At 41.6% G+C, this 25,696-nt stretch overlaps 1 protein-coding gene across 1 annotated transcript; it reads right to left on the minus strand.

The window, feature by feature from the left end:
* Positions 1–234: 234 nt before the first annotated feature.
* arl8bb (ADP-ribosylation factor-like 8Bb) lies at positions 235–24,262 on the minus strand. Its single transcript, XM_034167309.1, has 7 exons — positions 24,043–24,262; positions 20,493–20,573; positions 18,337–18,410; positions 7,938–8,031; positions 7,331–7,398; positions 2,698–2,768; positions 235–2,585 (listed from the first exon to the last, which is right to left on the minus strand). Exons 1-7 carry the CDS (start codon positions 24,163–24,165, stop codon positions 2,536–2,538), a joined length of 561 nt encoding a protein of 186 aa, XP_034023200.1. The 5' UTR covers positions 24,166–24,262; the 3' UTR covers positions 235–2,535.
* Positions 24,263–25,696: the final 1,434 nt, after the last annotated feature.

The raw sequence follows: 25,696 nt of genomic DNA on the forward strand, positions 1-25,696 counted from the left end.
AGTCGATATGAATTCAGTCAGGAGGATTGTGAGTATGTCTACCGCTTGGTGAGAACTGTAATACTGTAAGAATGATTGTGTGTACAAATTACCTGCAAAAGCCTCACTCTCTATTCAGAACTGTGCAGCTAACTCAGAGGTCTTTGACCAAACCAACAACATGTCACCATTATTCCACAGTTCTCTGCTTCCACCTAGTGGAAAGACACAAAATCAAGCGCTTGTGTTGCATACTTCAAATCCTTAAAAATAATACATTTATTAGCAATCACAGGAAGATAATGCATGACATCTACAGGAGCGTTTGTTGGAATAAAAATGCTAACCTTTTATTTACAACTCTGCAATTGAATGTGATTAAGCTAAGCACATGCACATACAAATTGCAAATAGGGTTATATTATTATTAACACAAGTAAACAAATCATTCCCCAATTATTCCAGCCCCTCACTGCTGCTGTGGTCCCAACAATCAAGCCAATAATTCAGATTACAGCGATCACAAATAGTCACAAAACGGCACTGAGACAAAACAGTCTGTGGTGGATTTGAAGATGAGAATAATGCAGAAGTAGAAGCCATGCCAGCCTTCATACTGGATTTACAGAGAATCCATCTGGATTTGATACTGCTGAAAAAACAAACTGTGAGGGGCAGATTAATATATACAGTGGATATAGAAAGTCATTATACCCTTTGGGTTGGACACATTTTAATTTCTTTATGCCATTCAGATAAAAAATTCTAGCTTCTCTACATTAAATTTTGTAATATTACTACTTTTAAACTCACTCCAAAAACCAATTTTCATAATAACATAAATTAAACAACACCAAAAGTAAAATAATGGCTTGCATAAGTGATGGTGCCCTTTAGTGTAACAACTAAATCATCACTTTACCAGTTTCCTTTTGACAAGTTAGGGGAAGAATACATGAACATTTCTAAGTCACTGAATATGTCTTTGACTTCATTTCCATCAATTATTAAGAAATACAAACAGTACGTAAAACTGCCTGGAGTAGGCAGTTCATAAAAAAAAAAAAAAAAAATCTAAGTAAATGTGCAAGGAGACGAGTGAGGAAAGCCACCAAGACAACATGAGTTACTGGCTTCGGTGGCTGTGATTAGAGAAACGGTGATGACGTTCATCACTAGTCTCCTTGTGCAGTTGTTTGTTTGCGTGTGTGTGTGAGCTTAAAGGAGATTTTACTAATTTTGATATGGAAAACACTGATTCCCCCCCACCCCAAAATTACATAATTCATGACCACAACTATTCTACCAGTGGTCAAACCAATGAGAGATCTTGTTGTTGAGAGAACTCATCATTGTGCCACTGGATGTTTTTGGGAGGACAGAGCTTTTGTACTTCCACTGTTAAAACTCGACAAACAGCAGGGCGTGGCACCCTACGCTTTGAACGGATGGGCTCATTCAGCTCAGTCATGACTAACACCAGCGTACCACCACCCAACTTGATTATGTATATAACAACAGAAAAAAAAAGATTACAAAACAGAAAGGCAGACACATCCATACAGTGTTCACAATTTTAAAAATCCTTTAAACAACCTGAGAGCTGCAAGCAATGGTGAGACTACAGTTCAAGCAACATAAAATACTCACTAGCTACAAGTGAAACAGCATTCAAACCGCCATCAACTCCACAAGTGTAACAGCTTCTTATTTTTCCATTACGGCTGCCATAATCACCACCTAGTATTTCCATCAATACAGTGCCGATTTTTCCTCAGCCAGTGTGTTTACACAATTACATCACATAAAACAAGATTGTCAAAACGTGGCATCAAGTGTAATGAAGAGATTTATGGTGCGTCTGTACCAGCGTTTTATAATAGCGGGTTCAAAGTGACGTTGGGTAATAACTGTATGACTGGTACACTCACTGAGCCAAAAGGCACTTAGAAACTCTGCTGACCTATCTTAGGATTTAGCTTCAGACACAACAATCACTCACAGTCTGACTTTCTATTCATTTTTATGTGTAAACTTCACACAAATCTGACAGCAAATAAAATGCAGGCTACAAGAGTTTATCAGGCGTGAGAGCAAGCAACCATCATCATTTGGCAAACAGCTGTTAAAAACAACAATCGTGATATCACACAAACACCAAATGCAAACAGGCAACAGAACAACTGAGGTCTGATTATAAGATCTGAGGAGCTCCATCCAAAGTGTATCTAGGGGAACTGCACACTGCAATATTATTAGAACCCACTTTAAAAAAAAAAAAATAAAAAAAAAAACCTCCATGACGTACAAAAACAGACCAGCTCTGTAACGGCGCACGGTAAGGCATGATGGGTGTTAACTTTTCAGCACTGCAAGGCATTGAAGTGGCGGCAGTGCAGACGTGCACAGCTATAGTAGTGTACTTGGTTGGTGCGGATGATGATGGTCATGAGCACAGAGAGCTGGATTACATCACAGAGGCAGTGGAAGGGATGAGTGTCAAGGACCCGTGACCATAAGGGGCTGAGACTGAAGCTGCGACTGCGGGCTTCACTTTCAGCTTCTCCGAGACTTCGAATGCTGGATGAGCCATTGCAGTGTGATATCTGCACGCAGGAAAATAACCACCAACATTTCCTCATATCTCAGATGGGGGGGAAATAATCACAGCCTTGAGTATGTGATGTAGAGTTGTTGAAAGTCCGTCTGAATTGTTACCTATGTTGTCTTTCTCTTTGCAGGAGACAGAGTAGCAGCAGATCTCTCTGTCCTGGATGGCAGACAGGTTCCTGTGAAATGAAGTGGGAAATAAGAAATATTCTCATACAAAAGCAAAGAATTATCCAATTAATCACCTGCTGCACACATAGAACCTGATTTTAGTCCTTTAAAAATGTGACGTGTAATCCACAGAGATTAACCTCAAGCTTTGGGGGAAAAAAAAAATAACAAAACAACCTCAATATACTTTTTTTTTGCCCTGACTATGCACCTGGGGCTTGATTTGCATTTGTCTTAATTACCTCAGCCAAGTATGCAAGGAACTTGGGACATGACTACAACCATTTTTGTTGCTTATAGTGCAGCAGATAACTGAAACAATCCTGCAAATAGTGATACAAGCACCAAAGTCGGCACAAATATTCCTTAGACATTACTCTTTTGAGAAAGAAAAAAAGAAAAAAAAAAGCCACTTGAATTTTCAATAGGCAGCCAGGCAGGGGTCAATTGAAAAATGCTCCAATCAATTTGAAAACTACACTACATTATTTGTCTGATCATAACGATTCCAAAAAGGTATAGTTTTGACTATCTATAACTGAATGTTCAGGAGATATGGAGTTAGAAAAGGAAATATGGTGACAAAGGTCAGATTCAATTTGTACAGGGGTCAAAAGTTAAAGTTCCTTCAATATTGGCAAAAAGTGATGCAAATTACTGGTTGAGCTAATAGGATTAATAAATGGAATAGTTTTGATTGTGTTGAATGCTTGGTCTCCAAAGTAAAGGACAAACAAGATCGACGCCCATTGGATTCTATGACATGTGACGTTACCCTGTAACATGATAAAACTAAGCATGATATAACTAAGCATGATAAAACTGATAAAAAAGCATGATAAAACATGTCAAAACTATTCATTTTTAAAACCCTGTTAACTAATAATTAGCACCTCCTAAAAATCTTCTCCCAGATCCTGAGGGAGAAACAGAGTGGTCCATGTTCAAGGCCTCCATTGCTGAGGCAGTTGCTTAAACCTGTGGCCAGAAGGTTGTCTGTGTTTGTCGCGGTAGCAACCCAAGAACCCGCTGGTGGACTCCAGTGGTAAGGGAAGCAGTCAGGCTGAAAAAGGAGGCCTTTCGTGTTTGTTTGACACAGAATTTTCCAGAATCAGCAGATGGGTATCGGCAAGCCAGAAGGACTACAGCCTCAGTGGTGGCTGAGGCTAAAACTCAGGCATGGGAGGAGTTTGTAGAGGCCATGGAAAATGCTTTTTGGTCAGCCTCAAAGCAGTTCTGGCAAACTGTCAAGTGCCTTGGGAACGGGAGGCAGTTCTTACCCCAGACTGTGTTCAGTAGGGGAGGAGAGCTGCTAAACTGAAATGAATATATTGTCAGGTGGTGGAAAGAACACTGAGGATCTCCTCAACCCTACTGACATGCCCTCCATCAAGGAGACAGGGATGGAAGAGTCGGGCAGAGCTGGTGACATCACCCAGCGAGTCAGCGAGGGTGAGCAAGATTCATCGTAAGTTGCTGAAGTCTCTGGATGTTGTTGAGCTGTCATGGCTGACACACATTCAACACTGCATGGACAGCACCTCTGAATGGGCAAACTGGGGTGGTGGTCCCCACCTTTAAAAAGGGGACTGGACAGTGTGTTCCAATGATAAAGGAATCACACTTTTCATCCTCCCTAGGAAAGTCTACACCAGGGTACTAGAGAGGAGACTTAGACCGTTCGTCAAACCTCAGATTCAGGAGGTCATGGAATCCTGGTCATGGAATGGTGGACCTGCTCTTTACCCTCGCAAGGATATTGGAGGGGTCTTAGGAGTATGACCAACCAGTCTACATGTGTTTTGTGGACTTTTGTGGAAAATACGTATGACCAGGTCCCTCTAGGTATCCTGTGGGGGTGCTGTGCGAGTATGGGGTACTGGATTTGCTGCAATGTGCAATCCGTTCTCTATATGACCAAAGTAGGAGCTGTGTCCGCATTCTCTGCATTACATCACACCTGTTTCCAGTGGGAGTTGGACTCCACCGGGGCTGCCCCTTGTCACCAATCCTGTTTGTGATATTCATCGACGGGATTTCAAGGTGACTCAACTTCCTATTTTTAATTTTTCCTCAGTCCCTAGTCATTTATAAGCAAGCAACATGGTAACCTCAAAGAGACAAAATAATGTGATCACTGTATTTTTTTTTAATGTCATGACTTTTCATGACTTCCTCATGACACCACTTATACCAATCACAAATATTTTGTTGATCAATAAAAACTTGAGGCCATCTCTCGCTGTCCTCAACCTTTACCCAATCCTCTCCAAAAGCTAATCATCTCAAAATAGCTGCCCAAGTAATACTCTCACCAAGTTCTTCAGAAATCCCTCGATTTTTTTTTTTCAAGTTTTCTTGTTCACACACACACACACACACACACACACACACACACACACACACACACACACACACACACACACACACACACACACGACCAATTACAATAGCCTGCGTTGGGTATGTGCAGGGTATTGAAGTTGACCACACGAGACCTGCAGGTTAAGCGAACTGGAAACTGTATAACTGTCCAGATCTCCCTTGCAAAAGAAATCTCAATCTCTGTGGGACTAAGCTGGTTAAATAAAAGGTTAAATTAAATTAAATTAAGGATCACTGTGTGATGTTTTATGAACTTGCATTTTCCATATCAACTCAACTTTTGCAGATTCTGGTTTGTATAATTTGGAGTAAATCTGTTAAATAACTTGAATCAGTCGATCAGTGTACATTATTCACAGGGTGGCATTCTGCTCAATCAAATTTTCTTTAGGTCTTCAACATAACATAAGCATTAAAGTGTAGGTTACACCAAAAAATGTGCACAAATAATCACTAAAAATGATGAAATGTTGGTATTTTAAAAAATCCTGAGCAATAAAAGTCAATAAGCGTGCAGGTGAAGGATAAACAACAGCTATCTGAAGTCTGTGCTCTATTTCAGCCCTCAGCCGTGGCCATATTGTTGCTAAGACATCACGAGAATGGGACGTTTTTGGATGATTTTTTTCTAGTGTGGAGCTTTTTTTTTTTTTTTTTTTTAAGTCCAGTCTGAAGGTGATTCTGAAGAAGTTGCGGTGACACAGCCTGATGGTTTTGAGCCTTATTTAGATGACAATGAGGGAGACTAAACCTTGGAGGAAACTCTTCAGTCTGACAACAGCAATGATATTGGCAGAGTTCAGAACACAGAATCGTGATTATAAAATAAATAAATAATGCAGACAATTTCGGCATGCGGGTGGAGATGATCAACTGTTTGTTGCTCTCTGGTCATAATAAAAAAAAAAAAGTTTGTTTTACTATCTGTGACATCAGAAAAAAGTGAAGAAGTGTGGATTTTTTATTTATGATGTATTTAGTGTACTGTACGTTAGTAGCGTAACATGTTATTACTAAATATTAAAACCATTCACACAAGGAGTAAATAATATAGTCTTACCTGACCGTTTCAATGAGATCATTTTCAGTCTGATGAAAACGTCTGAAAATAATTTAAATCATTGCCCTGGCTGAGGAAAAGTCCATGATGGGTCGAGTGTCTGCTGTACTAATATGGGACCGGCACAGTCAGCTACAGGTGTAATGCGTTAATTGCATTTGCGGCTGCTGTGAATGGATCCTCTTGTACCACCGCAAGCCGCTTTGTGCTGCAAGTTAAGACTTGCATCCCCTCAGCTGCTCCTAACGTCTCAGTCTATGCACAAAAAAATTATCCCATGATGCACAAAACAATAAAATAAAATAATGTGAAAATACTCAATTTTGCCTCCGTGTTGTGTGGAGAAGCCGCAGACACCGTGCGTGCACGCTCATCAATATAAGTGTTCCACCTGCCAATCAAAAGGATTCTGCCGGTGAGAATTAACCGTTCTGGCACTGAAAACAGCATGCAGCTCCTACCCGAACCACTATGTGGAAACGGGGCTGTCGGTAGCCTGTAAAAATCCAGAAATTAATGGGACTATTAAGATAATGGTTCTGGCGCTGATGTCACTTCGTCCTTCTTCTCCAATGTCAGGACTCACCAGAAAGCTCTTGGTTTTTAGTGGCGTGCAGTTCAAAATCCAAATATTTATCTCTTCAGTAACTGCGCACCAGGAAAGGATAAATTTCAAACTGTTGTTTAATTTTAGTCTTAAATAGTAAAAAAAAAAAACATTACATATCGTGTCACCTACACTTTAAACATATGTCTAATACTTGGCAGAGGTATGTGCTCCACCAAGTTAACTTCTAGTTTTGACTACAGGTTGGTTAACTGGTTACAAATTTAAATAAACCTAAATAACTGCTGATGGAGAACAAGGCATACAGTGCATGAAGTGCTAAGCATTGGCACAGCATGGTGGTTTAGTGGTTAGCACTATTGCGTGAGTGGCGTGAGTGAGTGTTAATGACTTTTGTCTCTCTATATGTGGCTCCGTGAACAGAATGGCGAATTGTCCCCATTGTACCACGCCTTTTAGTTAGTGAATGCTGGGATAGCTCCAGGCCCTCAGGACCCTTTACTGGAAAAAGTGGGTAAAGAAAATGGATGGACACAAAATTATTTTTGGTTTCTCACATTTTTTCAATGAGCTGCTTCTCATCAAGTGCATTTGGGAGGTCTCTTTTGTTGCCAAGAACTAGAACCTGAAAAACAACAAGTATACAGCAGAGGTCAATAACTAGCACAGCAATGCATCAGCATTTAATCATTAGTGATCGATCTCTGCTCCCCTCCACAGCATGTCTTTTCCCTGGTTCTCTCCCTCAGCCCCAACCAGTCCCAGCAGAAGACTTCCCCTCCCTGAGCCTGGTTCTGCTGGAGGTTTCTTCCTGTTAAAAGGGAGTTTTTCCTTCCCACTGTAGCCAAGTGCTTACTCACAGGGGGTCGTTTTGACCGTTGGGGTTTTACATAATTATTGTATGGCCTTGCCTTACAATATAAAGCGCCTTGGGGCAACTGTTTGTTGTGATTTGGCGCTATATAAAAAAATTGATTGATTGATTGATTGATTATTGCACAATCATGTCAATCGATTTACTGCAGTGAGTCACAACTGCGACTTCCCACCCCCAGCACAACATGGGAAACATAATGAGGGGCAGACACTAGATCCTACAAAATTTATGTCAATACAAAACAACATAATGAGGTTTTGAAAGACTGTCCACCAGTGGCTTCTTACTGGAATTCCTTGTAGTTGTGGTTTGTCTAAAAGGTTGTGCAATTCATTTCTGGAAGCTTCTATCTTGTCTCGATCTGCTGCATCAACCATGTAACTGCAAAGACAAAATGTGGAGTTTAGCCATCATTAATGTGATGAACAGCATGATACCTAACACTTTGGTCTCACAATCAAGCATCGACTTTATTACGGAACACTTAAAAAGAACATTCAATCTAAAAGCAGCTTGGGTAAAGTAATGCCATAATATACAGTTGTATGTAAATGTTTGGGCAACCCTGATGATTTCCATGATTTACCTTTATAAATCATTGGTTGTTTGGATCAGCAATTTCAGTTAAATATATCACATAGAGTGATATTTGAGAAGTAAAATGAAGTTTATAGGATTTACAGAACGTGTGCAGTAATTCTTTAAACAAAATTAGGCAGGTGCATAAATTTGGGCACCCCAACAGAAAAAAATACATCAATATTTAGTAGATCCTCCTTTTGCAGGAATAGCAGCCTCGAAACGTTTCCTATAGCTTCCAATAAGAGTCTGGATTCCGGCTGAAGGTATTTTGGACCATTCTTCTTTGCAAAATATCTCCAGTTCATTCAGGTTTGCTGGTTTCCAAGCATGGACAGCCCACTTAAAATCACACAACAGATTTTCAATATTATTCAGGTCTGGGGACTGAGATGGCCATTCCAGAACATTGTATTTGTTCTTCTGCATGAATGCCTTAGCAGATTTTGAGCAGTGTTTAGGGTCGTTGTCTTGTTGAAAGATCCAGCCCCGGGTGGGTTAACTATGACTGTTCTCACCACCCTTCGCTTCAGCTTATATGAGAATTTTCTTGGCCTGCCACTTTGAGTCTTAACTAGTACTGTGCCTGTGGTCTTCCATTTCCTCACCATGTTCCTCACAGTGGAAATTGACAGCTGAAATCTCCAAGATAGCTTTTTGTATCCTTCCCCTAACCCACAATGTTGAACAATCTTTGTTTTCAGGTCATTTGAGAGTTGTTTAGAGGCTCCCATGTTGCCACTCATTAGAAGAGATGCAAAGAGGCGAAACATTTGCAAATTGCCACCTTGAACACCCTTTCTCACGACTGGATTCACCTGTGTAAGGTCGTCAAGGGTCAATGAGCTTACCAAACGAATTTTGTGTTCCAATAATTAGTGCTAAATGTATTCAAATCAATAAAATGACAAGGGTGCCCAAATTTATGCACCTGCCTGATTTTGTTTAAATAATTATTGTACACTTTCTGTAAATACTAGAAATTTAATTTCACTTTTCAAATATCAGTGTGTTCATCTGCTATATGATATATTTAACTGAAATTTCTGATCCAGATAATCAATGATTTATAAAGGAAAATCATAAAAATGATCAGGGGTGCCCAAACTTTTACATACAACTGTAGGTAGGTAGGTAGATCATCCATATTGTGACAACTGAACACTACTCCTGCTCACTGATATGAATGACAAAGAGGGATTGTGTCTGAGTGAATCAGCCCCTGCTCAGCACTTGTTTGCAATTTCTGTGACAGTCAATGGAGGAGGACAGCTCCGCTAAGGTCAGGATAAAGGCCTCTTCACACATAAAACAAAAGACGTAGAAACCGGAAGAAAATCCGTGAACCAAAAACAAAATAGGGAACCGCTAAACATTCCACCTGCTTTCGGGAGGGACACACGGTCAGGCAGGCACAATACTGCAGCGACGGTTTCGTGCACGCTCATGCTAGAGTACACAAACACAGTGTGAGCATGTGGAAAGTCGCGCACACAGCAGCGGAGCAAAAAATTAATAAAACGCCACAATTTATAATACTTAATTCCTGTTTATCCTCCGCCTAGATGTACACCATAAAGTAATGAAATGACGCGGATGTTTTACATGAATTACCTGATGTGCTCATCTCATGAAGAACCAGCCGGCTCCCGTGTCATGAAGAGCCGGGCTCTCGCGTCGTATACACATCAGCCAGCATGGCGTGTCCAGCGCGCAGTGATCCAATGCAAATGTTATATGTGTTTTAATTACTGCAATGTGGGGAAATCCTGCAGATACACGTGCCTTGTGGGGGCGTCCCGTGGGATGATTTCCTGCATGAGACGATATTCACCAGCATTGCAGTATGCCGACACTGCGGTCAGGTGATTTAATTTATTTCCACACGGACAGCATGCTGATGTCTGCACCTCACAGTACAGTTATGTGAGGTCGTATCCTCCAAGCCACTACAGGTGTTCCCCAACTATGACTTGCGAGCACAGATATCCGAACAGCTGCATGTCGCAGGGGGACACCCCATCTCTGTCAGCGGGCCTCAGCAGCTCACAGAAAAAAAACCCTCACTCTCTGTACCTTCATTCTGTGATTTTTATTCTGAGCCGTCATTTCCAGCTGTCAGTGAGTCGCTGGCCGGCGATCAGCTGAGTGATGCCCTGTCATGCTGTGTACATTCAGACATGGCTGGCTAGTCTTCATGTGATCATGTCTGTACATACATATCAGCATTTCATGCAAGTGTGCACCTGCCCGCATGCCACGTGTTGCGAGCCCCCCCCCCCCCCGGCGACTCACGCGGACATGTGCGATACACACACAGGCCACATGTGTTGAGGGGAGAGCCAACACTGTGGCACGCCACGTGTGTTGCTAGGTTACGCCACAATCGCGGGGCACAATTTTCACCGACAGCTCAAATGTGGTCAGCTGCACTCTACTCTCGTACCGGGAGCACGACTAGCCCCGCCTTTTCTAAGTGTTCAGCGAGCAGTTTGACATTCATGTGTGATACCTGGAATTTGTCCGACACCTGCCGAGAGAGGGGTCGAATGAGGACTCACATGGCATGCGCCGTCTTTCAGCCGCTGATGTGCGCAAATGGTTGTGGTGACAAGTGTGCGAGGTGTTTGCGGCGGCTTTGATTTTTCACAAATGACATGCAAGTCCTCCTTTATGCGCTAGTAGGCTTCAATCATGTTATGTGTGAAGGGACCCTTATTGTAGAGCCCGACCGTTATATCGGCCGATATAAGCCCTTTTCAAAGTACTCACTATCGTCTGAAATTTAGCTGATAGAACGCTGAAAATTTCTCATGAACAGAACAGTTACTAAAATAATGTTTGTGTCGGCAATGTAAAATGTCCTTGCACGGTTTGTCCAGTAGATGAAGCTCTGACTCCATTCAAATGAGAGCTGCTTACACCCCTGCTTAAATGTGTTCATCACCGGCCCCCGTAGTTCGCATCACATTGCACTGATCGGCTGACAAAAGCATACAAGTAAGTTTATAAGGATGTTGTTTGTAATAACTTTGCGATTACATTCACCCCACATTTCTCCCGTTTCAGTTCAACTCAGTTTGATTAACTCAGTTTATGTCGCAGTGTGTCAAATGTGCTTCACTGCGTCAGTCACGCTTTTTATTAACCCCTGCTTAACTGCTAAGAGGTTGAAACATTCAGATTCACTGGTCGTCCAGAAAGGTTCTGGGAATTACTGCCGTTCGCCATTAACCCTCTGGGGCCGACACCATCGTATACGACGGCTGGGACCAAGCTTTACTAAATGTAAATAACTTTTTAATGATATGAGATAGAAACTTACTTTATTTTTTGCTGAAAAGTTAACCCCGCCGACTTTCGATCCACCGTCGGCCATCTTGGTACTCCTCATAGAAGATGTGTGATGACGTGCGCAATGTGAGTGTCCAATCGGAATTGGTTCTCCGTCACATGGTTTTCCAAAATCCAATCGTAGGGCAGATTTACCTCACGTGATATGGCAAAGATCGTTTGTGATATCTTACTAGTGATATCTTACTAGTTGGCCCGTTTGAATAGCCCCCCAACTGCTACAATTGCATTTTTGCATTTTTTGAACTTGAAAATTCTTCTGTTATAAAGTTAATCAATATGAGGACAAAGCTTCAGCTTTTAGCTCATACCTTTTTTGTTAAGGGTCCTAAAAAGAACATTTTATTAATTAAAAAAAAATAATAATATCGGCTGATTTATCGTCTATCGGCAAATCAGCCAATTTATCGATTATCTGCATTTTTTTCATCCAAATATCGTTATCAGCATCGGCCTCAAAAAATCCATATCGGTCGGGCTCTGCCTTATTGTTTTAGAAGCTTTCTTCACATTTAGTGAGGTTAACATGTTGACCTCCACAATGAAGTTGTCATTATATGCAGGCACGTCTAATAGCAATTTGTTGTGTTCAATGGTGACAAGAAGTAGGTCACGCCAAGTTTGTTTTGCCTTGTGCAATAACATTAATTAGTCCATAAGTTTCTGTTAGCTAATACCTACAAGATACTGAATAAACAAAGCCCATCAGCACAGCTTGTTCTGTACTTTTGAGGGAAATATTCGGGATTCATTTGTACTGCCCAGTTCACACAGGATCTTGCCCAAAGCGATCAGCTGTTTATGAGTGCGCACTCGTGCGGATGTACATGCACAGCTAAGTGATCATGTCATTCAGGCTCACACACGCGCGTAGCGGTTCATTCAGATGATGGAGCCTCACGCAGGACATGCAGTGCAGTCAGGTGATCGGAGGTCACGCACGCACAGCGGTTTGAGCAGATGAGAGAGCACCAGGCCTTTTCCTATCTAGGATTATTACGTCCATGAGCTTATCCACATTGTGGTTCACGCGTGTGCCCTTTCAATCAGTCAATACTTCGGACTCTGTGGAGCCTGCAGTAGAGTGTAGTACTATATGGGAATTACATTCTGTGGTGGACGAGGCATTTGAAAGCTTATGTAGGAAGCCAACAGTGCCAGCAGCATGAGTGGGTGGTCACCACAGGCTGCAGCTCCTGCTGGTGTCTGCCCTGCATTGTGAAACGCACCTGGAGTCGTTATTTACATTGTGAAGGCTGGCTAATCAGCTGTCCCGTCATTCCTTCTACAGAGGTACATTGTGTTCATGTCATAATAGCTGTATTACAGCTGTCACATCCGGTTCAGCTGCACTGTGGTGCTCCTGGGATGAGTCTTTGGCACACATCGAGTCGCTGTGGGCCGGCAATGTGGTACAGCGCGCCTGCACATTGTGTTACAGCTACGGTGATCATATTGTTTCACATACATTATCTAACCCATGGGAGGGAATAACAATGTATTTGTAATATAAAGCTCATTATGGGTATAACAGCCCATTCACATGTCCGTGCTGCGGCTCTAACACACAGTGACACACAATGCTTTCATTTTGATTGCGCAATGTTCACGTCTGGTTCACAAGATGAATGTGTGCCACAGACACCGCACATAAAATACTTAGTTTGCGCTTCCTGAACTGGATACAGTGGAGGTGCACATACGGCTCATCTGTGCCACAATCTGGATAAGCAGGCAGGATTTGCCATGCCTGATCATGGTGATTTACCCTCGTATGCGATTAGACTGTCTCAAATGCTGTCTTGACACCATCAGAACATTTAGAACGCAGTCAGATTGCACTTCGACTGCCATACAAGCTTTCCCTAGTGACCATGTGCTCTACATTCGGCCTAGGCATGTGAATGTACACAACTGTGTGGGATGCACTCAAGAATGCTGTAGGAGGATTTCAAGTGCACCTCACATTGGGCCGAATGTATGCTGAATGTCCATTCATGCGGCATTCAGCCTCATTCAGCCTCTATTGTGATGGGGGCACAATCGAAACATTCAGCCAAGATTCGATGTGCTCAAACATTTCGAACAGCCCCTCGAACGCTCTCCGAATGCTTCGAGCTGCAGTTGCATGCCATATGAAATAAGACTGCAGCCAGACTGCGGTACGACTGCACCTTGAACGCCGTTCGATGTTTTCCACCACGTGCACATGACGAGTGTAGAGTGCATGTGCTCTGGCCCCACAAACATGCCAACTGTTGTAAGAATGCTGTACGAAGACTTCGACTGCACCTTGAGTTTGCCCGTATGTGAGTCAAATCCTCATTTGTGTGGTATTCCAGCTCATTTGTGTTAAGTGAGACGGGGAATAAAGGCTGGGTCATGTATGTTGGCCACCAAATGTCACTGCTTAGCTGACTGTCCTTTTGAGCAGTCGCAGGTCCAAATGGCAGCCTCCTGCTCGAGCATGTGTGCTGACTGACAATATACTGGTAATTTGAATCCTGAGGGAGCGACGACTCCTACCAGTAAATAAATCCCTCGGCTGCTCCCTTGTTTTGACACAGAGTCGCCACAGCAAATCCAAGGTGGATCTGCATTGTTGATTTAGCACAAGTTTTATGCCGGATGCCCTTCCTGACGCAACTCTGTATTACATGGAGAAATGTGGCAGGGAAATGTGGGGTTTGAACCAGAAACCTTCTGTACTTAAACCAAGCACACTATTCACTTGGCTACCACCCCATATCACAAAAAGGAAGTACAGTTCCTACACAGTTAAGACAAAACTGCAAACTGTTGCATTTGCTGAAAAACAGCAAGGTATGTAGAGTTAAAAATAATTAATTATTGTCATCAAATGAAGCAAAGGAAGCACAACGTTAGTAGATCTATTTCTTCAGCTTTAGAAAAAATTAATTTGCCATAAAATATTACAGGTGAGCTGCAGTCAAATGGCCAACCCTGAAAATTTAGACTACTGTATGAATGTCCATTTTGATTTGACCATTTTTGGGAAGGATAGTCAGTGCAAATGATTCTGGACAATGATTTCTTCTTCCTCCTCTGGCTGCTGCAGGTCAACGATGAAGGCGTACAATTCTGTGCGGATGACTCCTGAGGATTTCAAGTTTTTTGATGTGACTCTAAAGCGCTACTGCCAGTTCAGATTGGGTCGGAATTTATACACGCACCCGCCATACACACGACACACATGTAGCGGCCGAGTGTGTGCGGGGTGGGTGAGTGCACCGTAGGCTTTATTTATTTTTTTCTTGTCCTTAATGGGAACAGTGGGATAATTTCCACAGTCTATTCACTTGGATAATAGCAGTATAATAAGAGCTAAACATTTTGTGTGCATAGGTGTCATCATCAGTGGTGGGCACAGCTAACCGAAAAGTTAGCTTTGATAACCACTAATCTGCTAACTGAAAACTTTACTTTTTTAAACACTAAACTGATAAACTCCTCAAAAAATTAGTGGACGTTACAGCTAATCGCTAACTTTTAGTATTGACTTAGCACACTGTCGGCGAATGATAAACCAGTTTCAACTTTTAGCGCTGCACAGGCATCTGTGTAAATTCAATGGAGCACTTGGGTCTTTAAACACCCTGTTGGCTGCTGCAAAGACATTCTCACTTACCTTTCAAGGTGGCAGTGTAGATCAAATGCAAGGCACTTTCATTCATGGTTACATTTATAAACAGACTAATTCCAGACAGTTTATTAACACATTAACAGCAACGCTGTCATTTTTACAAAGTGAAAATAGTGCGATTAGACTGTCTCAGACTGTCTAAAATAATGCGCAAATTCTGAAGGTTTGCGCGTTAAACCGACACAAGCACGAAAAGGCATGATGGGAAATCAGACTCATCTTATCACACCCACCACCAGAACGCAACCCATCTACTGGATGGGAGTGTGAAAAGCAGACAACATGCTGAGTCACACTTCACAAACAGAATTTTCAGTTTTGAAAATGCTTTTTTCCCCCAAATGGAAAAAATTACATATTTACGAAATACACATTTATTTGTAAAAACCAACACAAAAGTTACAAATCAGAAGTTTGTGTTTGTGTATCACAAAACACATGTGCAAATCAAGGACTATTTGTAGATCATCCTCTGTGCATTTGCAGGTATTCAGACAAATTTAACTCCATAAATAAGTGTTCTTTCCACTTAAAAAGTAAAGGTTTGCATGTATACGCTGTCTTTTTTAAAGCAGACACATTGTTGATCATAATGCACTGCAGCAATGCATTATGAATGCATTGCATTATTATTGCAGCAATGCATTATGGGAGTTCGGGGTTTGTTTAATTATTATTGTAGTATATGTATTATAGATTTTTTGTGTTTTTATAGTTCAAGGAATGTAGTTACTTTGGTGAGCAATGTTATGATTTACCTCTTCTGCCACTGTCTGAGAACTGCATGTTGAAAGTAAATGAAATTTGTTGGGGGTTTTTATTTTTCTCCAGCTGCACCGGCAGCCAGCCCACCCCCTTCTGCTGGGGGAGGGCGGAGGACTGAGTTCCTTACGCCAGCCTGGCTGTTGCAAACACTTTACAGATAGGAATTAATGTTTGGTTTTAGGGTTTACAAATGTTTTTGACCATTAGGTCTTACTCACTACGCCAGCAAAGAAATGTTAGTGGACCAAAAGTCAGCGGAACTAAATTTGCCGGAAGCTAATTAATTTTTTTCAAAATTATCTGAAAAGATAAGCTGCTAATGAAAAAGTTAGCTTCCTTAATTAGCGATTAGCGGATTAGCAGAACTGTGCCCACCGCTGGTCATTGTTTCAGCTGCAAGTGGCCACTTCAGTGATATATCAACCTTGTTGCTCGTTCGTGTGTTTGGTTACTAATTCACATCTCCAACTGCTTTCCAACAGTCGTGCCCAGTAAGGTAAGAGCGTTTGAGTTTATTTGAAACAAAGTTGTTCCATCTACAGTGAGGCAAATAAGTATTTGATCCACTGTCCATTTTCTAAGTTTTCCCACCTACAAAGAATGGAGAGGTCTATAATTTTTATCATAGGTACACTTCAACTGTGAGAGTCAGAATCTTAAAAAAAAAAGAAGAAATCAGAAAATCACATTGTGTGATTTTTAAATAATTAATTTGCATTTCATTGCATGAAATAAGTATTTGATCACCCAACAACCAGCAAGAATTCTGGCTCTCACAGACCTATTAGTTTTTCTTTAAGAAGCCCTCTTATTCTGCACTCTTTACCTGTATGAATTGCACCTGTTTGAACTTGTTACCTGTATAAAAGACACCTGTCCACACACACAATCAAATCACACTCAACCTATCCACCACGGCCAAGTCCAAAGAGCTGTCTAAGGACACCAGGGACAAAATTGTAGACCTGCACAAGGCTGGGATGGACTACAGGACAACAGGCAAGCAGCTTGGTGAGAAGGCGACAACTGTTGGGGCAATTATTAGAAAATGGAAGAAACACAACATGACTGTCAATCTTCCTCAGCCTGGGCTTCATTCAAAATATCACCTCGTGAGGTAAGGATGACTCTGAGAATTGTCAGAACTGCACAGGAGGACCTGGTCAATGGCTTGAAGAGAGCTGGGAACACAGTCTCAAAGATTACATTTATAACACACGACACTGTCATAGTTTAAAATCCTGCAGGGCAGCAAGGTTCCACTGCTCAAGCCAGCACATGTCCAGGCCCATTAGAGGTTCACCAGTGACCATCTGGATGATCCAGAGGAGGCACAGGAGAAGGTCATGTGGTCAGATGAGTCCAAAATAGAGCTTTTTAATATCAACTCCACTCTCCGTGTTTGGAGGATGAGAACAACCCCAAGAACACTGTCCCAACCGTGAAACACAGGAGTGGAAACATCATTTTTGGGGGGGCTTTCTGCAAAGGGGACAGGACGACTGCACTGTATTGAAGGGAGGATGGACGGGGTCATGTATTGGGAGATTTTGGCAAACAACCTCCTTCCCTCTGTAAGAGCTTTGAAGATGGGTCGTGGCTGGGTCTTCCACATGACAATGACCCCAAACACACAGCCAGGGCAACTAAGGAGGGGCTCCGTAAGAAGCATTTCAAGGTCCTTGAGTGGCCGAGCCAGTCTCCAGACCTGAACTAAATAGAAAATCTTTGAAGGGAGCTGAAACTCAAAACCTGAAAGATCTGGAAAAGAACTGCATGGAGGAGTGGACCAAAATCCCTGCTGCAGTGTGCAAACTTGGTCAAGAACTACAGGAAATGTCTGACCTCTGTAACTGCAAACAAAGGTTTCTGTACCAAATATTAAAGTCTGTTTTTCTATTGTATCAAATACTTATTTCATGCAATAAAATGCAAATTAATTATTTAAAAATCATACAATGTGATTTTCTGATTTTTTTTTTTTTTTTTTTTTAAGATTCTGTATCTCACAGTTGAAGTGTACCTACAATAAAAAATACAGACCTCTCCATTCTTTGTAGGTGGGAAAATTTGCAAAATCGACAGTGGATCAAATACTTATTTGCCTCACTGTATATCCAAGGACCTGGGGAGACCAGTGATATCTTGCCATTGCCTTGGGTCATTAGTTAGTGTCCAAGTGTCAATGATACAGTAAGACAGGAATCACCATGAGCCTAAAGACTTGACCTTCGCTCTCCTGCAAAGATATCAGTGAACACTTTTGTCCAGTGAATGAAAACGTTTTGTTTGATAGACACTTGGCCTTCCAGCCACAGACTTACACAATTGCATTGACTCCTCTGCAGTAGCGCTCCCACATGCTTCTGAAGCGGGGCTGTCCTCCTATGTCCCATATCTGTGTTAAGTCATCAAAAACACAATTGCATACATTAAGAGTAATAAATCCTATAAAACACTGCAATAAACTGCAGGGCTCTCCCTAAGAAATTGAATAATGGTGCTGCACCATCATGTTAGGGTTTCAGTGCAATCATGCAGATGTTCAAATTTAGGGTGTTCCCTCTCTGCTTTCCTGAGTAATTTAATTCTCTTTGCATCGTTACAACTTTTGGTGCTTTCTCAGACTGAAAGACCTGGCAGTTGGCAAAATCAGTCAATGGAGGGGCTGTACGTGCACGTGAAAGCAACCTGTGTGGCAGCTTTTCCACAAAAGCCACACATATAAATCCGCTGTGCACCCTGTTGATAAACAGATGAAAGCTCAGATTGAATCTGATGCCACGTTCACACCGGACGCGAGTGATGACAGGTTGCCATGTAATCCCTATGGAAGGACGTGTTGTGGCGCCATAAAAGTCCAAGCCACGCAATGTGACGCGATGGACGCAAATAAAGCAATTTTGAGTAATTGGCGCATTTGTGGCACGATATCGCGTCGGCCTCTTCCCCAAGTTGAAAAATTGAACTTTTTCATCTTGTCGTGCCGCGATGACCAATCAGGGACTGGATATGTAGTGATGTGAAGATGTCTGGAGTTTATACTTGATGTGGACATGTCCTGTCTCTGGCAGCCAGCCTGTGACCAGGACTTATGTCCCTTTTGTCCTTTATTTCACAATTATGACAGAGTTTGAGGGGAGAGCAAGCAGCAGCACCGCAGCAACAGCCAGTTTTTTTTTTTTGTTTTTTTTTTTATTAACGTGTGCATGTGAACAAATCGTCCATGAAGATCATTTTATTAACTACACAAATGTATAATAAAACAAATGGTGACTGGTTTATAACACAATTATGAAAGAGTTGGAGGGGAGAGCAAGGAACCGCAGCGCCAGCCAGTTTTTTTTTCTTTGTTTACATGTGTGCGCGAACAGGACAGGAGATCCTCAAACTGGGTTCTGAAGAGGTGGAAGTACCACTGAAAGCGGCCGTCATCCAGAAGCAGCTCCTGCAGCAAATAATGAAACTACCCGAATTGGGAACGTCTCATGAAGATGTTGTGAACCCAGGGACGGCGCTGCTGCCGACTTTTGTCAGCTTTCCACAACAAATAGAGCACAGCAACCGTGTGATCAAGGTACGTCATGTTGACTTGACGGTGAGCGGAAGGATAGCTCCTCCTATTTGAGACGACGGACGCGAATTTGTGGCGTCGCGTGGCGTCCGGTGTGAATGCCAGATGATAGGAATCATCCAGCCAAAGGCATTTTTTTTCTCTTATTAGTTAAACTTCATTCACTTAAAGTGCACATCCATTCACTTCGTCAACGAGGTGAACAACAGCCAGTGGATCAACACACAGCGCTGTATGTTTTTAAAAAATACACAAACACACCTATTCATTTTAAATACGCAAGAAGTCTAATTCAGATAGTCAACAGCACACATTTGTCTCACTGTCTGATAGCGTGGAGTCGATTAAGATCAGCCAGTGAACCCTCTTTTTCTTAAAATGCTTTATTCTACTCAGTGTAAAGTTTCCGCTTCTGCTGGTACACTGATTAGCTCCTAAAACCGGTTACGCACATGCATCATGTCGTCTTCCCCATTTTTTTGTTTGTTTTTTTTGTGTTACAGCGCCACATACAGGTCTGGCGTATATATTACAGCAGTTTCAGTGGATTTACGTGTATGCAGAAATTTCTTGAAACAGTGGTGAGTTTATGGAACACTTGTTAAAAACAACAAAGACTGTATCCATTTCATTGCGGACAAGGCCTTGGTTTGTAATTTTAGATAAGATCTAAAATGTGATGCTGCAGGAAATGGATTCCATTGATATTTGAAAAAGACAAAATACTAGAGCTTCTCCCCAACACCCCGGACACCCCCTCCACCTGACCTTGAGCGCCATCATGTTCTTTCTGCGGGAAGCCCTGTAAACTCATCACTGCAATATAACAAGGCCACAGTGAATAATGTAATAAATTTCCATTAAAAAGCAAAAGCATCCAGCTCCATACCATATTTGCACACCTACCTTTATTGTCACATTGCCTTTTGTAACTTTCCGCATGTTGAACCCAACTGTGGGTATCATGTCTTCACTGAATTGGCCTGACTGCAACAGACAGATACAGAACAGTGTATGCAATGAGTACCATATTGGTAAGACACACAAAATAGTGAATAGTACGTCTTCACACATTTAGGCTGGGGTTGGGTGATAAAACTGGGATTGCAATCAAATTTATTTTTGTTTTTACATTTAAAAAAAACTGCAGTTGCTAGAATAAACAATAAATAAATTAATTGTTTACTTTTTTACCATTTTGTTAAATTTCTTTTAAAATCAATTAAGGTATTTACATAAAAACCTTTACATTTCGTGGTATAAAGCTGTTGCAATTTACATTTTAAACCAGTAAAATCCAATAGCATTTTTCTGTTAAACTGACATTATCATGCTGTTTTTAAACTATGTATTTCTGTATAATTTAAATGCAGTTGTTACTTATTGTACAATGAATAGCAGGGGTGGCGACCAAGTGCTTAATGCGCTTGGTTTCGGTTCAGAAGACTCCGGGATCAAAGCCCACCCCTGCCACATTTCTCCTGTAATGTGGAGGTTGCGTGAGGAAGGGCATCTGGCGTAAAACCTGTGCCAATTCAACATGCAGATCCACCTTGGATTTGCTGTGGCGACCCCGAGTGCAAACAAGGGAGCAGCCGAAGGGACTTACTTACTTATTATACATTGAATACAATTTGTTCTGGGCCACCATAGAGGGGGCTTGACATGGGATCCACGTGTTGAAAAAGTTTTTTCTAACATAACATGAGCTGTATAAGTTGACTGGACCTCCAGCAGCCTTGAATCTTTGCTATTTCGCTTAGGAGACAAGCACACTTACTGTTTGCACCACTTTGCCGACACACAATACGAACTGTATATCATATTGCGATATTAACATTTTTGCTGTTGTCATACACAGTATGTTAATATAAGGAGTTCTGAAAAAATTCCTATCTGTTTAGAATTGAGTAAGTAATATATCAATAGCATAAAACAGATTCAGCAGTTACAGTGAGGAAAATAAGTATTTGAACACCCTGCAATTTTGCAAGTTCTCCCACTTAGAAATCATGGAGGGGTCTGAAATTTTCATCTTCGGTGCATGTTCACTGTGAGAGACATAATCAAAAAAAAAAAAAAAAAAAAAAATTCTGGAATCACAATGTATGATTATTTAATAATTTATTTGTATGTTAGTGCTGCAATAAGTATTTGAATACCTGTGAAACTCAATGTTAATATTTGGTACAGTAGCCTTTGGTTTGCAATTACAGAGGGTCAAATGTTTCCTGTAGTTTCTTGACCAAGTTTTCACACACTGCAGCAGGGATTTTGGTCCACACCTCCACACAGATCTTTTCCAAATCTTTCAGGTTTGGAGTTTCAGCTCCCTCCAAAGATTTTCTATTGAGTTCAGGTCTGGAGACTGGCCAGGCCACTCCAGGACCTTGAAATGCTTCTTACAGAACCCCTCCTTAGTTGCCCTGTGTGTTTGGGGTCATTGTCATCCTGAAAGACCCAGCCATGACCCATCTTCAATGCTTTTATTGAGGGAAGGAGGTTGTTTGCCAAAATCTCGCAATACATGACCCCATCCGTCCTCCCTTCAATACGGTGCAGTCATCCTGTCCCCTTTGCAGAAGAGCACCCCCAGAGTATGATGTTTCCACCCCCATGCTTCACGGTTGGGATGGTTTTCTTAGGGTTGTTCTCATCCTCTAAACATGGTAAGTGGAGTTGATTCCAAAAAGCTCTATTTTGGTCTCATCTGACCACATGACCTTCTCTCATGCCTCCTCTGGATCATCCAGATGGTCACTGGTGAACTTCAAACGGGCCTGGACATGTGCTGGCTTGAGCAGGGGGACCTTGCTGCCCTGCAGGATTTTAAACCATGACAGCATCATGTGTTACTAATGTAATCTTTGTGACTGTGGTCCCAGCTCTCTTCAGGTCATTGACCAGGTCCTCCTGTGTAGTTCTGAGCTTTCTCAGAATCATCCTTACCCCACAAAGTGAGATCTTGCATGGAATCCCAGACCGAGGGAGATTGACAGTCATCTTGTGTTTCTTCCACTTTCTAATAAATAATCATAACAGTTGTTGTCTCCTACCAAGCTGCTTGCCTGTTGTCCTGTAGTCCATCCCAGTCTTGTGCAGGTCTACAGTTTTGTCCCTGGTGTCCTTAGACAGCTCTTTGGTCTTGGCTATGGTGGACAGGTTGGAGTGTGACTGATTGAGTGTGTGAACAGGTGTCTTTTATACAGGTAACAAATTCAAACAGGTGCAATTAATACAGGTAAAGAGTGCAGAATAAGAGGGCTTCTTAAAAAAAAAATTAACAGGTCTGTGTGAGCCAGAATTCTTGGTGGTTGGTAGGGGTCAAATACTTATTTGCAGCAGTAACATACAAATAAATTATTTTAAAAATCATACATTGTGATTTCCGATTTTTTTTTTTTTTTTTTTTTAAGATTATGTCTCTCACAGTGGACATGCACCTAAGATGAAAATTTCAGACCCCTCCATGATTTCTAAGTGGGAGAACTTGCAAAATCGCAGTGTGTTCAAATACTTATTTTCCTCACTGTACATTTTCAGACACCATGTGACAGAATGGTGGTGCAAGCAGTTTATTTGCTTACCAAAGAGAATATCCCCGGTTCAAGCTTGCTCATAGCCCATTCTCCTATAATTAATTTAATACAAAATACAACAGTATTATGCTGTAAAATTTACAGTATTTTCTATCAAGGTATTTACTGCCAAGCACAGCCGACAGAGTCCCCCCCCCCCCCATAAAAACAACTGGATTTTCGTATCTGTTTTGTGATTGTTGTTGTTTTTTAACATTTAATGGCCTATAAAAGTGTGCTAAAAAAATACATTAATCCTTTAAAGGATATGGAGTAGCTATATAAAGGAGAACTGTTTCAGATCATCTGACAGAAACCACAGAAGAGGAGCTGTTGTGCTGTGATCTAAACCTTTCAATATTTCTAGTGGGAACAGTGTGACACAAACAAAAACAACTCATCTCTCACCACTTAATTGCTTCAGACCAAAATGTCAAAACACGTGAATTAGACCTCAAGGGCAGAATCTGACAGGATTCACAGTCAATCGTGCTGAACTCATCTACATTTGATAAACACTTGTCAAGCCATTACATTATTGTAGAGCAGTAGGTGGCCTCCTGGCGTAAACAAAGACAGCATTTAGAAATGGAAGTGTAGCTGACTGACTGAGCTGCCAACAATTATTACAGTGTGTCTGCTCACATGACCCATTTCATAACTGCGCAGTCACAACTTCGTCATTCTCTTATACTAACCACACAACTCAAACCGCCTCATGACTACTTCCCTACGCTGTCCTTGTGTTTCATATAAATATTCCAATTAACCAGGAGCGCAAAATTAGAACACTCGTTTCCAAATAAACCTTCCTTCACAACCTCTCCCAGGTAATAGCCTGGGCCCTCCCGGACTCTTTCTTGTTGTTAGCTACTCACTGCGATCACATTGACGAATGTAGTTTTTCCGGAATACTGAAGTCCCACTAATGTAAGCTCCATCTCCTCTTTCCAGAATAGAGACCGGAACCAGTCCAAAAGCCTGTTTATTAGGGCGAGCATCTTGGAGGACAGTACTCGTAGTACCCGTGAACGTTTTGGTGTTGGCAAGCTAGCAGCCTATCCAGGAAGTAGCCGCTGTGTCATATCATGTGATCACATGACAAGTGTTACTGGTGTAGTGTCGACTTTTGTGACCCTGCAGAAAGCGGCGTACATTTCGCGGGTGCGCGCACGGCAGCAGCGCGACAGCCAGTCAATCCAAAACAGAATTTTTTGTGGCCACTTAAACCCATTTAATGTATATTTTACATTATATCTTAATCAAGCGTGCTCCAATCACTCTCATATTTGAAAGTGAGGTGCAAACTGGCACTTGTTTGATCTGCATTTGATCCGTATTGCAGATTTAGCTAATATGTAATTTTAATATTGAAAACCCCATTTTGATCTATATTATTATTATATATAACTTATGAAAACCTACTTCGAACACAACTTCATTTACTCATCTTCAACCGCATACTCCAATTAAGGGTCACGGGGGAGCTGGATATCCCAGCAGAGTTGGGACAAACCATGGACAGGACGCCAGTCCAGTGGCGGCTCCAGAGATTTTTTTCTGTAGGTGCTATGGGGAGCTTGGCATTTTTATGAGGGTGCTGTGAAATAAGGGCTCGTGTGTTGCGACGGCTCTCTCCTACACCTCTGCCATGTTCACGGGCATGCGTACACATAGCCACATTCTGATCTGCAACAGTCACTGACGACATGCAGAATGAACAAAATCACACAAAAACCGAGGCTACTGTTCAATGCCAATATCCACAGACATACACGTGTAGCCTATAGCCTCAGAGAAAAATGGCAACGGCAGGCAGAGAGAAAATCTTTCACCTACCATTGATGTCTTCATAACAGCACAATGTGTCTGTTGTTGTGGTTAAGAGCAAAAGCATCAGTGATTTGGTTGCTGTCCAGTGCCCCTGTTCTTTGAGAGTTAATTGCCAGGAGTGTCGGTGTCGCCAACCCCCCCCCCCCCCCCCCCCCCCCACACACACACACACACAAAATCGGGTCCCCCTGCCTTCACTGTGCATGTGTCATGAAAATTCAGTAAGGTATATCTTATATATTATATTCCAATTCTAAGGTGGAACTATGCTAGTATATAAAGGTATATCTAAATATCTAAAACGGAAGAGTAAAATAGGAGAGTAGAAAAGAGTAGAGTAGAGCCACTTAGGTGTCTGGTCTTGAGAACCAGGGATGGTAGGTTGAAAAGCTTTTTTATCCCATGGGAACTCTCCCTACCCACCCAAGCAGCTCAAGAAAAAAGTATATATATAATATAATAAGTAATAAGACATAAGAAAGATAAGACATCACAGGAGAAGATTGTAGTATAGGTAATTTAGTATGTAGACTAGTAGTAAAATTAAATATAGTTAGTAGCCTAAGCTATAAATCTGGTATGTTATTATAGAATCAGAAGCTATGAGTGTGTGAGTGTATTGGTATCTATCTAAAGTAACGCCGTTAGCATACTATAGGAAAATAAAAAGTATAATCATTATGCTATCAAATGGAAACC

The sequence above is a fragment of the Thalassophryne amazonica genome, chromosome 3 (genome assembly GCF_902500255.1).
Source record: "Thalassophryne amazonica chromosome 3, fThaAma1.1, whole genome shotgun sequence".
In the NCBI taxonomy this organism is placed as follows: Eukaryota; Metazoa; Chordata; class Actinopteri; order Batrachoidiformes; family Batrachoididae; genus Thalassophryne; species Thalassophryne amazonica.

Coding starts and splice junctions, on each gene's coding strand:
- arl8bb (XM_034167309.1), bottom strand. CDS start 24,165: ATGCTCGCCCTAATAAACAGGCTTTTGGACTGGTTCCGGTCTCTATTC. Junction 20,574..24,042: donor CATTCGTCAATGTGATCGCA/GTGAGTAGCTAA, acceptor TGTCTGTTGCAG/TCAGGCCAATTCAGTGAAGA. Junction 2,769..7,330: donor AAGCAGCTCATTGAAAAAAT/GTGAGAAACCAA, acceptor TTCATTTCACAG/GAACCTGTCTGCCATCCAGG.